The following is a 15,774-nucleotide window of genomic DNA, read 5'->3' as shown; positions in this document are numbered from 1 at the left end:
CACTGACATCTTACAATAAATAAGAGGAATAGAACAGACTATTCTTAATCAGTGGTCACCTATGTGAGGTTAGAAGTGGGTCGCTTCTATGAGAATGAGATGGCTAAATTCTCTAAAACTCTCATGAAACCGGGATTTGTTCAAGACCAAAATGAACACAACCGTATGAACTTTAATATATTAGGATTAGTGATGTCATTTCTATCGTTCCAAATATCCCAGCAAACCATTGCAAACAATTCTAACTCCTCCCTAAACCAAAATTTCCTTTATGCCCCTCCAATTATTTTTTCAACTATCATTTAACTGCTTAATCCACGTCCCCAAATAACTGTTGTTGAGCATAATCCCATATCAATGCCCTAATGTCAATGGTGGTCTGGATAACAAAGCAAGGGCATATTAGTCATTATACTTGCTACCTAAAACCCCCCAGCTTTCCTCAGCTGCCTTTTGCCATGTTGTCCAAAAACAAAACACCTATTGCCATAAATAGCATGCAAACCCACCCACCCTCTCCCCCTCTCTCTCTCTCTCCCTAAACTCTTTCTCTTCCCCCCTCCCTAAAACCTCACAAAAGCGCACAGTCGGCGTACGGACTGTCTCATCGCCGCCGCGGCCAAGGTCGCAATGCCGACCCTTTTCATGACTCCGACGCCCCGCCGTTTAGTCGGAGTGGAGGAGACCGTGGTCGAGGACGAAACCCTCCAACCTCAACGGGCCATAGGCAGCGCGGTCCAGGAGTCGTCGTCGCTACGGAGACGACCAATACTAACTCTCCACCATCGATGGCTCAAATACCCGGTCCTCGCGGACCAGCGCTAGCTCAGGCGGCCTCCAGCTCGGCGCCTCCGCCTGCTGAGTCTCCACTGGGATGGAGCAGAAACTGACGTTGACAGCTCCGCCACCGTCGTCGTCGGAGGTCATTCGGTATGCTCTGAGGGCTGGTATCGGAACGGCCTGATACGAGGATCCAGGTGGGGGTGCTGCGAGAGGTCTCCCTTACCAGTACGATGTAAGCCTCCCTTTCGTTCTTTCTGCAGTGTTCCCTTTCGTTCTTAATGTTCTGTGTTTATATGTTCATCTGCATTCGTACTCTTCAGGTTTCTTTGTATTTTATTTTCTGAATTTTGCTTTTGCCTGTTTTTTTTAGTTTTTATTCTTCGGTTTTTTGAAACCGCTCATGGCGTTTTGGGACCCAAAAATCATTTGAGGTTCTCAAAACGCCTTTCTGATTCCAAACGATGATGAAGAGCAAACAACTATTAATTGATGTTTCCCAAAACCTATTTCTCTACCGTTTTGTAAATCTGAACCAGGAATATGTTCATCTAAAAGGTGTTGGGTTGGGAAAAAACTTTTGATGTTTCTCAGAAGCTGGGATTCTGAGAAATAATTTTCATGCCATCATAAGCTGGGATTCTGTTGCCTAGGCGAGACTCCTTGTAAAGTTTTAGGAGCTGATTAATGACATCGAGACTCCTTGTAAAGTTTTAGGAGCTGATTAATGACATCCTGTTGATCTTTTCCGATGCAACTTCAGGGTAATCTACAGCCACCAAGTGAAATTGTAAAACACCACACAACAGATAACGAAAAAAACAAGAACAATACCAACGGTTTACCAAGAAAACAGAGATTTAGAAAATGCCAAAGAAAGACGTTCTTCCCCGAAAACATTTCTGTGTCACAAGTACTGAATATATATATATATATATATATATATATATATATATATAGCAAAAGAAAACCAAGACCTATTTCACCGAAACTTTCATCAATAGGTTTCTGCTTGGTACTCAGAAACGTGTTTTAACGTGTTCTAAGAAACATCAAAAGTTTTTTCCCACCAACACCTTTTAGATGAACATTCCTGGTTCAGATTTACAAAAACGTTAGAGAAATGGGTTTTGGGAAACATCAATTAATAGTTGTTTGCTCTTCATTATCGTTTGGAATCAGAAAGGGGTTTTGAGAAACTCAAATGATTTTTGGGTCCCAAAACGCCATGAGTGACTACAGTTTCAAAAAACCGAAGAATAAAAACTAAAAAAAAAGGCAAAAGAAAAATTCAGAAAATAAAATACAAATTTTTAATTTAAATTTGGAAAGGGAAACCTGAACAGTACAAATGCAGATGCACATATAAACACAGAAAAATAAGAACAAAAGGAACACTGCAGAAAGAAAGAAAGGGAGGAAACTCAAGTGCTGGATGTTGCTCTGAAGGCCGCACCTCCATAAAAGTAAAGTCTCCGTTTGTAACATAGGTTTTACTTTGGCCTTGTACGTGTTGTTTCCTTACTAGTGACAGTTTGAGCGTTGTCATTTCTATCACAGGTACTCGTCTTTCGCCACTGAGCTTGGGCAGAAAGGTGGTGATCTTGGTGAAGGTCAGGAATACTGGAGAGGGTTTTCTCAGAGTCAGTTTGGGCTTTCGCTCAATATAGGTATAACTTTCCCTGTTTTGGTAACCATACAAAGTGAAGTAACAAAAGTGTTGTGACCTAACTCTTTCTATTCATATATTTGCAGATGTATTGGCCAGAGCAATTTATAAGCCTATTATGGTAACTGAGTTTGTCAAAAAACTTTTGAGCAACAGACAACTGTCCAGGCCTTTGCCTGATCGTGATCGTTTGAAGGTATTTGCCATTTTCGTTTCAATTTGTGGCATGCAGTTTTGATAGTTAACTTATCTAAAAGGAAAGCTATATAATCAAAAAACAATGTGATTCTGTTGAGTTGATAGTTTGTACTTAATTTCTACTTGTCTCAACAACAAAGTTCAAGCTATTTATACAAGTTATAGGTTATGTTTATGCAGATTTGCTTGCTAGTATTTATGTTCACTGGGTTTTGAAGATGCATTTAGTTTTAGCATGTAATCATTTGCTTTATTTTTAATTGACTAATATATTCAGAGTTCTGTGTATTTACTTATGTTTGTCCACAAATAGTTACTTAAAAATATTTTATTTAAGTAAAGCTGATTGAAATTCTGTTACTTACAGGAGAAAAAGCCCTTAAAGGGGGTCAAGGTACCGCTTTCTTATGAAGAGCATACCGGTTATGAAATCACTAGGGTGTCAGTTGAACCACAGAGCAAGTTGAAGTGACTCTTGTAATCTTTACGTTTATGCTAATGTATTGTTTGTATGTATATGGATTGTTGTGGTACTTGATTTGCTGGAAAAGAAAAAAAATCAAATTGAGTTATGATTGTATTCCATGGTAACAGAACATGGAAAATTCTCTCCCTTGTTGATTCATAACTTATTATCCATCTCTGCATTTTAGGTTCACTCATGAGAGGTACAATATTGGGCTAAGGGATGTGGCAACGCCTGCGCTTCAAACTGGGAGGGATTCAAAACCTGTTTATTTGCCAATGGAGGTACCTGTACAGATGGTTAAACACAATGGTCACAATAAAGATGAGGTTATCCAACGGGAAATTGGAATGACTATAAGAGAAGATATGACTTTAGTTAATGCTCGTGTTCTGTGGCCGCCTTTGGTAATTATTTGTTTCCAATTTTGTTTGAATAGTGCAAGTGTTTTTTTACTCATTTTTTTTCCTTTGCTGGTGTTTGAATTGATGACAACGGCTGAAATACCATCACGCTGGTTGTGAGAACTCTGAAAATCCACGAATGGGGCAATGGAACATGATCAACAAAGTATGGTATTGGTTTTTAATGTGTTTTGACGGATCTGTGTGTATGTTGAACTCCAGTTCATACGTGTGGAATCTTTAATGCGTTTTGAGGGCAGTTACCCATGATTTATGCAACTGAAGGGGTTTGAGGGTAGTTTAACAAAGTTTTTGCAATTTAAGTGGCTTTGCAGACAGCACTTTCACTTGTACATATGAATAATGGATTTGTAAACATTATAAGATACTGTCTGTAGACATTGAAATTTCGGTGGCATATATGTTAGCCATCGCATTAAAATTACATTTGTAAACATTGAAATTTTAGTGAAATCAATGTTGACCATTGCATTAAAACTACAACTTTCATTCACTTCACCTACAACATACACCCAAATTCACCTACAACAATCCACCCAAATTCACCTACAACATACATCCAAATTCACCTACAACAATACATCCAAATTCACCTACAACAATCCATCCAAATTCACCTACAACATCCATCCAAATTCACCTACAACCTCCACCCAAATTCACCTACAACAATCCACCAATTCACCTACAACATCCACCAAAACAAATGGATGGTGGTGATTCATTCTCAAAGCCTATAAATAGGCCTCTCCATCAAAGGATCAAGGGGAGGATTTTTACATACACTTTCTCTACTCCCAAATTGGAAGAGAAGTCACACCACACCAAAGCCTTGAAGCCTCGAAACTTTGAAGCTCTCAAGCAAATCCCGAAGGATCAAGAAAGCCCTCTTTGTTCTTCGTGAAATCCTCCTTCAAGATCAAGCCCCAACGCCCCTTGAAGAACTTCCACCCATTCAAGATCAAGCCCCGACGACCCTTGAAGAAGGTGTTCATCATTCATCAACTATTCGTCCAAGATCAAGCCTCGACGGCCCTTGGATCAACAACACTACATCTACACGTTTCAAAGATAGAATCAGAGGATAAATTTGTAGAAGAGATTGTAACCCCTAAATCATTAATACAAATATTATTTTGTACACGTGTTCTTGTCTCATTCATCGCAGGAATTTCCGTGTTTACAAATTTGGCACGCCCAGTGGGACAGTCTCTACCTCTCATCTCTATCTTTGAATCCACAACAAGCACAAATGGCGTCAAGGAAGGCCCAAGTTGTTCTCGCTGCCAATGCAAGAAACAAGAGCGCCATCACGACAGGGGGCGTCACTTCAGGCATCATAACTCGGAGCAAGGCAAAAGCTCTTTCTGCCGCCTCTTCCGCCCCTGCATCAACTCCGCCAAAGGCACAAGAGCACCCGAGGCACAAACCGGTGATCACCCTGGCCTCGCTCAGGGCGCCAAGAGAGGAAAGCCAGAGGAAGTACTCTGAATCCTTACTTTCTGATGCCGACTCAAGCAGCGGCATAGCTATGCAAGTCATGGTGGCTGGAGCGACTTCAATTGAGGAGCAGCTAGCTCAGATGAATGAAGCAATCGCAAAGCTCACAAGGACTGTGGAGGAAAGAGACCTGCAAATCGCAGCACTCGTTAACCAACTAGATGCAAAGCCAGATGAAAAAGTCAGGCAAGGGGATAATCCAGTAAAGAAGGAAAACGACGAGGATGAGGAACCTCCATTGGAGAACGTCGAAGAGACGCTGAAGCCAGACCAAGCGGCGACACTCATGGGGTCTCTCTCTATCCAGCAGCTGCAGGAGATGATCGCCAACACCATCAAGGCGTAGTATGAAGGAAGCTCACATGATTCCGTACTATACTCAAAGCCCTACTCCAAGAAGATTGACTCTTTGAAGATGCTGATGGGTTATCAACCACCAAAGTTTATGCAGTTCGATGGAAAGGGGAACCCGAAGCAACATATCGCCCACTTCATTGAAACCTGCAGCAATGCTGGAACAGAGGGAGACTACCTCGTCAAGCAGTTCGTGCGCTCGCTGAGAAGCAACGCCTTTGACTGGTACACCGACCTCGAGCCCGAGTCTATCAACAGTTGGGATCAGCTAGAAAAGGAATTCCTCAACCGCTTCTACAGCACGCGCCGCACCGTAAGCATGCTGGAGCTGACCAGTACGAAACAGTGGAAGGAGGAACCCGTCGTCGACTACATCAATAGATGGCGTTCATTAAGTCTGGATTGCAAAGATCGGCTTTCTGAAACCTCTGCCATTGAGATGTGTGTTCAAGGCATGCACTGGGGGTTACATTACATTCTCCAAGGCATAAAACCAAGAACGTTTGAGGAGCTGGCAACGCGTTCCCACGACATGGAGCTGAGTATCGCCAATCACGGAAAGAATGAGCCGATCACCCACTTCAAGAAGGATAAGGTGTTCACCCCGAGTGTGGACAAGACTGGAAAAAAGCCTGCCAAGGAAACTTTTACTGTCAACACTACCCCCATCAAAACCCCATCCGCGCCTATCAAGACCACCTCTGCGCCTATCAAGATTTCCTCCAAGACCAAGGCAAAGGAGACAAAGAGAAGTGAGCCTCCTCGCACCCAAGACAAGTATAAAAACACCTTGAGAGAGTTGGAGCAAAAGACGTACCCTTTTCCTGACTCAGACGTGGATGCGATGTTAGATGACTTGCTGGAAAAGAAGGTAATTGAGTTACCAGAGTGCAAGCGCCCTGAAGAAATGAATCGAACGAAAGATCCTAGGTACTGCAAGTACCATCGTATCGTAAGCCATCATGTGGGCAAGTGCTTCGTCCTCAAAGAACTCATTATGAAGCTAGCGCAACAAGGGAGAATCGAGCTAGACCTTGAGGACACAGCCGCAACACATACTACTACGGTGGCGTTCGGATCCTTCGATCCCGTGCCTCTCCAAACGATACCCGACCATTCCTACCAATGTGCAAGCTACACGGCGCCTTCTACACAACCATCGCCGGGGGCAAACGAACAAGATGGGTATACCGATGATGATGAAGGATGGACAATGGTGACCTACAAAAAAACAAGGAAACCAAAACCACAAGCCATAAGACCAAATGTGGAACAAGTGAGAAAACACCGTCGCCGCAACAGTAGGAAGCCTAAAAGAAACGCAAAAGTCGATAAGCCAACGTATGATGGGGAACCTATGGAGCAAGAGCCACGCATTCCTGTCTCCTTGCACGAGTACTTCCCGAATGACTTCTTCCAACAGTGCACTATCGCTGCATGCCATATGGTCGAAGTAGAAACGGAAGAACCTTCAAAAGGAAAAGATATCACCACTGAGGGAGAAAAAACTCTCACGCTCGAAGAAGGTCTGCCAACACACTTTAGCATTGAGGAAGCGTTACGATTACCAAAGAAGATGCGAATAGCATTAGCAGCTGTCTTGGAAAGTCCCAATGAACACGAAGCACAAGAAAGCAAGAACGAAGGCTTGAAGCCTCGGCCACATGAATGTGCCACATGTTGTGCCATTGAGGACGCAATCCATTTCACCGATGAAGACTTGCTGCTAGGATCCAAGCCTCACAACCGTCCTCTCTTCGTCTCTGGGTATGTAGAAGGGCACAAAGTCAACCGCATGCTTGTGGATGGTGGATCAGCCATAAACATCATGCCAAAGTCGACAATGACTACAATCGGCATCAAGGCAGATGAACTGTCCCTAAGTCGTCTACTAATCCAAGGTTTTAATCAAGAAGGACAAAGAGCGATGGGCATGATCCGAGTGGAGATGACTATTGGTGAACTCAAGTCGAGCACGATATTCCACGTGATTGATGCAAGAACTTCCTACGGCTTACTTTTAGGAAGGCCTTGGATCCATGCGAATGGAGTAGTACCGTCCACCCTTCACCAATGCTTAAAATTCTACCGAGAAGGAGTGAAGGTGATCTATGGCGACACCAAACCATTCACTGAAGCCGAATCACATTTCGCAGACGCCAAGTTCTACATGGATGAAGACATGGTGCCCGAAGCTCTTCCAAAAGAGATCAAATCCACGGGCAAAGCGACACCTAAAAAGCAGGAGCGACAAGCCATGCCCAAGAAGCAAGAAGAAGAAGTTACGCCGTCTTCAAGCAAGAACGATAATGAGCTGGCTAAACGAGCAACAACAAAGGGGAGTAGGATGCCCTCAAATGGACCAAACATACCCGTCTTCCGATACATCCCGATGTCGAGAAGAAAGAATGGTCAATCTCCGTTCGAAACTGGAGCAAACAAAGCCGATGCACAGAGGCATATGGATAATGTAAAGTTGCTCAAGACGAATACAGTTTTACCTCTGACACAGCTAGGCGGCACTAAGGTCGCAAGACTACCATAAGGCTTCATAAAAGCTCTACCAAAGGGGGTGGAACCGAGCTTTCTCCCAACCCAGAGGACCGAAGAAGGTTTTGATCCAAACGCCTATAAACTCATGTCGAAAGCTGGCTACGACTTCGCTTCTTCTTCGAATCATGAAAAGAAGGTTTCAAACACCATTAACAATAAAGAACGTGACCTCACCGAGACTCAAAAGAAGTTGAAGAAGCACGGTTACGGAGTTGATAACAACAAAGCTGGACTAGGCTTCACACCAAATGCACCCGTGAAGATTTCAAGCAAAGCGAAAAATGCTAGCACCCAACACATCAGCGTGAGTATTGAACAAGATCATAATGAGCCTAAATCCACCCCTTGGACGTCAGTCTTCGATAGGATGAATCGTTCAAGATCCAGAATGTCAGCACTTAACCGCATTGGTGGTCAAAACCGAACCTCCGTCTTCAAGAGACTTAACATGCCAGCATCCCAAAGCTCTGTTTTTGAAAGGTTGTCAAAACCTAAGAGGCAAAGCAACACGACTAGCTCTCTTCCTCGTCAGTCAGCTTTGGAAAGACTTGAAGACAACAAGAAGTTTTCCAGAAATAGGAAGACAATGTCAAAGGAAGGAAAACTCGACATGATAGCAGAAAAATGTGATATTCGAAGCTCAATTCCTTCAAGGATGAAGCGCCAAGCAATCTTGGAGGTGGACACAAATGGACCACTGAAAGTAAAAAGGCGCACCATCATCCACACTGGACAATCTTCATGCCGACCAGCCCAAGAGGACGACACCGAAGAGGAATTCCAAGATGTTTTCCACATCACGATCCAAGAAAGTGGAGAAGATGAGATCCCCGAAGAAGATGTCGCTGCTGCGCCACCGCAACTTGAGGATGGGGGGCAATCCACGGTTGATGATCTCAAGGAGCTCAACTTAGGCACAAAAGATGAGCAGAAACCTATCTTCGTGAGTGCGCTGCTAAGTGCAGACGAGGTAGATGAGTATTACCAACTGTTATCAGAGTACAAAGACGTCTTTGCTTGGACTTACAAGGAAATGCCCGGCCTTGACCCTGTCATCGTTGTACATCATCTTGCAGTTAAGCCTGGAACGCGACCGATAAAGCAAACTCAAAGGCGCTATCGATCCGAGCTCATTCCACAAATCGAGGTAGAGATTGACAAGCTAATCGAAGCAGGCTTCATTCGAGAGGTGCAATACCCCAAGTGGATCTCCAACATCGTCATCGTCCTTAAGAAATCTGGACAAATACGTGTTTGTGTAGACTTCCGGGACCTCAATGATGCTTGCCCGAAAGATGACTTTCCCTTGCCGATCATCGAAATCATGGTGGACGCAACCACTGGCCATGAGGCACTGTCATTTATGGACGGCTCTTCTGGATACAATCAAATTCGTATGGCTCTCGAAGATGAGGAACTAACAGCATTCCGCACTCCAAAAGGTATCTACTGCTACAAGGTGATGCCATTTGGTCTAAAGAACGCTGGAGCCACATATCAGCGAGCAATGCAGAAAATCTTCAATGACATGCTACACAAAAACGTAGAATGTTATGTAGACGACGTGGTGGTCAAAACAAAGAAAAGATCAGATCACTTGAAGGATTTGCGAGTAGTGTTCGAAAGGCTGCGAAAATACAACCTTAAGATGAACCCGTTAAAGTGTGCATTTGGCGTCACCTCTGGAAAGTTTCTCGGCTTCGTTGTCAAGCACCGTGGCATTGAAGTGGACCAATCAAAGATCAAGGCCATTCAAAACATGCCCGAGCCAAGAAACCTGCACGAGCTGAAAAGTCTACAAGGACGACTAGCCTTCATCAGACGCTTCATCTCCAACCTTGCAGGGCGTTGTCAACCGTTTAGTCGACTCATGAAAAAGGATGTCCCGTTCGTATGGGACGAAGCGTGCCACAACGCTTTTGAAAGCATAAAAAAATATTTATCAAGTCCATCTGTCCTGGGGGCGCTTGTGCCCGGGAAACCACTCATATTGTACATCGTCGCTCAGGAAAGTTCAGTGGGAGCACTCTTGGCACAGGAAAACGAATTCCAGAAAGAAGGAGCGCTTTACTACCTGAATCGAACACTCACCGGCGCTGAGTTGAACTACTCCCCAATAGAAAAAATGTGCCTTGCCTTGGTGTTTGCCATCCAGAAGCTCAGACATTACATGCATGCTTACACCATCCACTTGGTTGCTAAAGCTGACCCGGTTAAATACGTCATGTCCAAGCCAGTTTTGACAGGGCGACTAGCTAAATGGGCGTTGATTCTCAATCAATACGAGATCATTTACGTCCCAACTAAAGCCGTCAAGGGACAAGCATTAGCGGACTTCCTTGCCGATCATCCAATCCCAGCCGATTGGAAAATCTCAGACGACTTGCCTGACGAGGAGGTATTCTACATTGACATATTCCCGAGATGGACGATGTTCTTCGACGGATCCGCCCGAGCAGACGGAGCGGGGGCAGGAGTAGTATTCATGTCGCCACAAAGGCAAATACTACCTTATTCATTCAAACTAAGCGAATTATGCTCCAACAACGTCGCTGAGTACCAAGCACTAATCATCGGGCTCTAAATGGCGATCAACATGGAAATCACAACCCTTGAGGTATATGGCGACTCCAAGCTCATAATTAGTCAACTCTTGACTGAATACGAGGTGAGGAAAGATGATCTAGTTCCGTACTTCTGACTGGCAACTCAGCTGCTACAAAAGTTCGAGGCCGTAACACTAGAACATGTGCCGAGAAAAGAAAATCAAATGGCAGACGCTTTCGCTAACTTGGCCTCGAGTATGACACTAGGAGAAGACGAAGCTGCAGATGTGCCAGTTTGCCAAAGATGGGTCATCCCCCTCGCCACCGAAATGCTACTAGATGATACAAATGTCATCTCGGTACTTCCAGTCGATGTTGAAGAATAGAGACAACCATTGATTGACTACTTGGAGTATGGGAAACTTCTAAATGATCCTAGACACCGCTCTGAAATACGTCGACGAACACCTCGCTTCCTCTACTACAAAGAAACACTCTACCGGCGCTCTTTCGAATGAGTACTTCTGAGATGCCTAGGTGAGGAAGAAGCCAATCAAGCCATGGAAGAAGCACATTCAGGCGTGTGCGGGACGCATCAATCTGGACCAAAGCTACATTTCCAGCTCAAAAGAATGGGTTACTACTGGCCAAGCATGGTGAAGGATTGCCTGGAACATGCCAAAAGGTGCCAAGCCTGCCAATTCCACGCCAACTTCATACATCAACCACCTGAACCATTACACCCTACAGCTGCGTCATGGCCATTCGATGCATGGGGATTGGACGTTGTGGGACCAATTACTCCAAAGTCATATGCAGGAGAAGCTTACATCCTAGCTGCAACAGATTACTTCTCCAAGTGGGCTGAAGCCATACCCCTAAGGGAAGTAAAAAAGGAAACTGTTGTCCGTTTCATCAAAGAACATATCATCTATAGATATGGTGTGCCTCGTTACATTATCACTGACAATGGAAAACAGTTCTCCAACCGACTTGTAGACGAGCTCTGTGAGAAATACAAGTTCAAGCAGCACAAGTCTTCCATGTATCATGCTCCGGCCAACGGTCTTGCAGAAGCCTTCAACAAAACATTGTGCAACCTCTTAAAGAAGGTGATCGGCCGAACAAAGAGAGACTGGCACGAAAGAATAAGCGAAGCACTTTGTGCATATAGGACGACGCATAGGACTCCTACCCAAGCTACCCTTTATTCTCTCGTATATGGCGTGGAAGCTGTTCTACCGCTAGAAAGTCAAATCCCCTCACTTAGGATGGCTATACAAGAAGGCTTGACTGATGAAGAGAATGCAAGGTTGCGCCTTCAAGAGTTGGAATCACTCGATGAAAGAAGGCTCGAAGCTCAACAACACTTGGAATGCTACCAAGCACGACTATCTAAGGCATTCAACAAGAAGGTCCGCCCAAGGTCTTTCCAAACTGGAGATCTCGTCCTTGCATTACGAAGGCCTATCATCACGACTCACAAGACAAAAAGCAAGTTCACATCAAAGTGGGATGGACCGTACGTAATACAAGAGGTCTACACGAACGGCGCCTACTTAATCATGGCAGAAGACGGCTTGAAGATCGGTCCCATCAATGGCAGATTCTTGAAGCAATACTACCCCTAAAAGGCGACGACCAGACTCCTAGCCTGCATGAGCCTAAACTGCACACGGCACAAAGCTCCTAGCCTGCATGAGCCTAAACTGCACACTGGACACTGAGAGCCTGGGACTCTTGAACAACTAACTCATCGGACCGTCGTGAAAGTATCCTATTATCTTTAAGAGTGATGAGGTTTCTAGCTACAACCGTAGCCGTGGTTGCATCCCTCATCACAGAGCCTTCAACTGTAAGAGGGCCATTAGAAGAAAAAAAAGACGGGCGCCACACATTACCCTGACGCGGTGCGCCTGTGTCACTGCTGAGACTCAAATCTAAACAAATGTTAAAAGGGGAAGCCATTTTCAAAAATACTAAAAGAAAAGGGTTGGAGGAAGTAAAATCTCAGAGCAGCAGAGATAATTTTTCACGGGCAGGCAATCTTCAAATTGTGCATGTTGAATACAATTGACACCTCTTTAAAAGGAGAGGCAGCATAACCATTCGTTCATAAATCGAAGAGACACCACTCTCCGAATTTCAAAACCCAGATTTTCCTGCGTAAAGTCCGTCGACACTTTTCAGACACAATCTCAGCTTTCGGCTATCACGTTCAACTTTGTCAGAAATTACTGACAAAGTTGAAAACGTGTGAAGTCCATTATGCCAACTACCGCACTTCTGCCGACAAGCGTCGGTGACAAGGCCACGCTCACCCTACCACTTGATGTTGGGAGCTCACCATATAATTCGACCCCCATCCTATACCAAAACTCAGTTTTCCTCCTCCCTGAAAACACATCCAGCCTGACCCCTCTTCCTTGCCGAAGGCATCTGCAAAACTCAGTTTTCTTCCTCCATGAAAACACATCCAGCTTGGCCCCTCTTCCTTGTCGAAGGCATCTGCAAAACTCAGTTTTCTTCCTCCCTGAAAACACATCCAGCCTGACCTTTCTTCCTCGCCGAAGGCATCTACAACCAAAACTCGGTTTTCTTCCTCCCTGGAAGCACCTCTTCAACCAAGCCACACTAGAGCAAAGGTATCTCATATCACTAGGGTTGAGAGCAAGAGTATCTCATAGCATGCTTTCTCCCTATCCTTTTCTTTGTCCTCCTTCTTCACTGCGAAGACAAGGATAAAGAAAGCAATATGTCGGAACCTCCACTCAAGCTCCTGGTAAGGAACCGACTGCTTGGAAACTTTCCTGATTGCTCACCTAGCCGTGCTCTCGAATACCCATCTTCAACATCTTATGCTTCCTCTTCGTCTACCACGTCTGCCTGGAAAATAGATGATGCGGGTGAAGATGATGCAGATGAAGATGATGCATCGAAGCATGTGGAGACAGATGCAACATATGCATGTGTTGGTCGTCCGCTACTTCTTCAAAAGCAAAAGTATCTCATATCATCAGGGTCGAAAGCAAATGTATCTCATATCATGCTTTCCCCCCATCATTTCCCATGCCCTTGCTCTTGCTTGCAGAACAAGGAGAAGGGAAGCAATCAGTCGGAACCTGAAATTAAACGTCTGATCAAGAACTGATTACCTGCAACCTTTGCCTGGTTACCTACCTGGCGTTGCTCTCGAGTGCTCATCTTCAACTGCTGATATGTCTCGAATTCCCTCAGCAAACGCTTCAGGAGTGTGGATTTGTTGACATCGGCGCTTTGCACTGAAGCTGCCAAGCATGAGTGAGTCGCTGAGAGGTGGTGCTCCGAAGAACCATTTAAAGGTAAAAGGTTGCATACCGCTTCAGCTATGCAAAAGAAACAAGCAGAGAAGAATGCAACACAACGAGCTGAAACGAATCATGAAGCACGAAGCCTTCCCTGCATGACCACATAATCCAGACAGAGGAGTTCAAGTAAAGATCCAAGTTGGACACCGTTGCTCTAACCAAAAGGCTCGAGAAGCTTTAACAACCTTTCGCTGGCACCGTCACCGAAGAGCAAAGCCTCGATAATCATTAAAGATCAAGTCACCAACTGGAAGAAGAGCCCATCGATCTTGAAGATCATACTGTTGACCAAACTGCTCAGGGTTCATATGAAAATGCTGCGAACTTCCTTGATCTTTCAAAGCATGCATGTCCTGAAACTGCTCGTGGTCATGTTTAAGTTCGAAATCAAGCCTCAACGACCCTGACTCAAGATCAAGTGTCCACCACCCTTGAGTCAAATCCAGTTCAAGATTAAGTCTGTGGAAAGTCCTTTGGAGGAAACCAGAAAACTCATCCAGCCTAGTTCAAGATCAAAGCTGTGGAAAATCAACAAGCACAACAAAATACGTGCTAATTCATCCATTATCAAAGCCAAGGATCGTCTACTACACGAAGCTCCTTGTGGTCCAATTTCATCCAAGATCAAGCCTCAACGGCCCTTGAAGAAATTCCAAACAAAATTCAAGAACAAGCCTTAACGGCACTTAAAGAAACTCCCAGACTAGTTCAAGATCAAGCCTCAACGGCCCTTGGATCGACAACTACATTAAGGGACTTCAAAACGCATCTTCTACATGTAACAAGCACATGTATACAACGCGCCTTGAAGTGGGGGCATTTGTAGACATTGAAATTTCGGTGGCATATATGTTAGCCATCGCATTAAAATTACATTTGTAAACATTGAAATTTTAGTGAAATCAATGTTGACCATTGCATTAAAACTACAACTTTCATTCACTTCACCTACAACATACACCCAAATTCACCTACAACAATCCACCCAAATTCACCTACAACATACATCCAAATTCACCTACAACAATACATCCAAATTCACCTACAACAATCCATCCAAATTCACCTACAACATCCATCCAAATTCACCTACAACCTCCACCCAAATTCACCTACAACAATCCACCAATTCACCTACAACATCCACCAAAACAAATGGATGGTGGTGATTCATTCTCAAAGCCTATAAATAGGCCTCTCCATCAAAGGATCAAGGGGAGGATTTTTACATACACTTTCTCTACTCCCAAATTGGAAGAGAAGTCACACCACACCAAAGCCTTGAAGCCTCGAAACTTTGAAGCTCTCAAGCAAATCCCGAAGGATCAAGAAAGCCCTCTTTGTTCTTCGTGAAATCCTCCTTCAAGATCAAGCCCCAACGCCCCTTGAAGAACTTCCACCCATTCAAGATCAAGCCCCGACGACCCTTGAAGAAGGTGTTCATCATTCATCAACTATTCGTCCAAGATCAAGCCTCGACGGCCCTTGGATCAACAACACTACATCTACACGTTTCAAAGATAGAATCAGAGGATAAATTTGTAGAAGAGATTGTAACCCCTAAATCATTAATACAAATATTATTTTGTACACGTGTTCTTGTCTCATTCATCGCAGGAATTTCCGTGTTTACACTGTCTTTTACTGCTTTTGTGATATGTGGTGCAGCATGAAAATTGAAAAATTATTCATATTGGAATTTTGATTTCTGATTAGTTTTAATATATGCCGGTTCTGTAGAAAATGTTTAACGGTGTTCAAGTGGATTTCTGGGCATATGTTGATTTTTCCCTATTGGACCAAAGTTTTAACTTCCGATTCTGTGAGGATTTGGTCCGTCCGTGCAACAGCAAGGGAGTGGTATGAATCTAATCCTTAACTTCCTCCTCTTTCTGCCTTGAATTGTTTTTTGTTGATTTCATAACCAAATTGTTTT

General features: G+C 44.1%; 1 protein-coding gene across 5 annotated transcripts in view; it reads left to right on the top strand.

The window, feature by feature from the left end:
- The first annotated feature begins 327 nt into the window (after nucleotides 1-327).
- The window catches only part of LOC126614318 (protein argonaute MEL1-like), a 16,228-nt gene continuing 781 nt past the window's right edge, over nucleotides 328-15,774 (top strand). Inside the window, exons 1-6 of one of the 5 annotated variants that reach the window (XM_050281913.1) lie at nucleotides 328-930; nucleotides 2,341-2,393; nucleotides 2,536-2,645; nucleotides 3,015-3,115; nucleotides 3,301-3,520; nucleotides 15,579-15,698. In XM_050281913.1, the coding sequence (XP_050137870.1) occupies nucleotides 875-930; nucleotides 2,341-2,393; nucleotides 2,536-2,645; nucleotides 3,015-3,115; nucleotides 3,301-3,520; nucleotides 15,579-15,698 (660 nt within the window). In that variant the 5' untranslated portion in view covers nucleotides 328-874. Of the gene's footprint in view, nucleotides 1,016-1,925; nucleotides 2,247-2,340; nucleotides 2,451-2,535; nucleotides 2,646-3,014; nucleotides 3,116-3,300; nucleotides 3,521-15,578; nucleotides 15,699-15,774 lie in introns of those variants that run through there. The other 4 variants (XM_050281911.1, XM_050281912.1, XM_050281915.1 and 1 more) reach the window with 4 other exon arrangements.

Source organism: Malus sylvestris, chromosome 3, assembly GCF_916048215.2.
Source record: "Malus sylvestris chromosome 3, drMalSylv7.2, whole genome shotgun sequence".
Classification (NCBI taxonomy): domain Eukaryota; kingdom Viridiplantae; phylum Streptophyta; class Magnoliopsida; order Rosales; family Rosaceae; genus Malus; species Malus sylvestris.
Note: the sequence above shows the minus strand (reverse complement) of the source record. Positions and strands in the feature narration are given on the sequence as shown.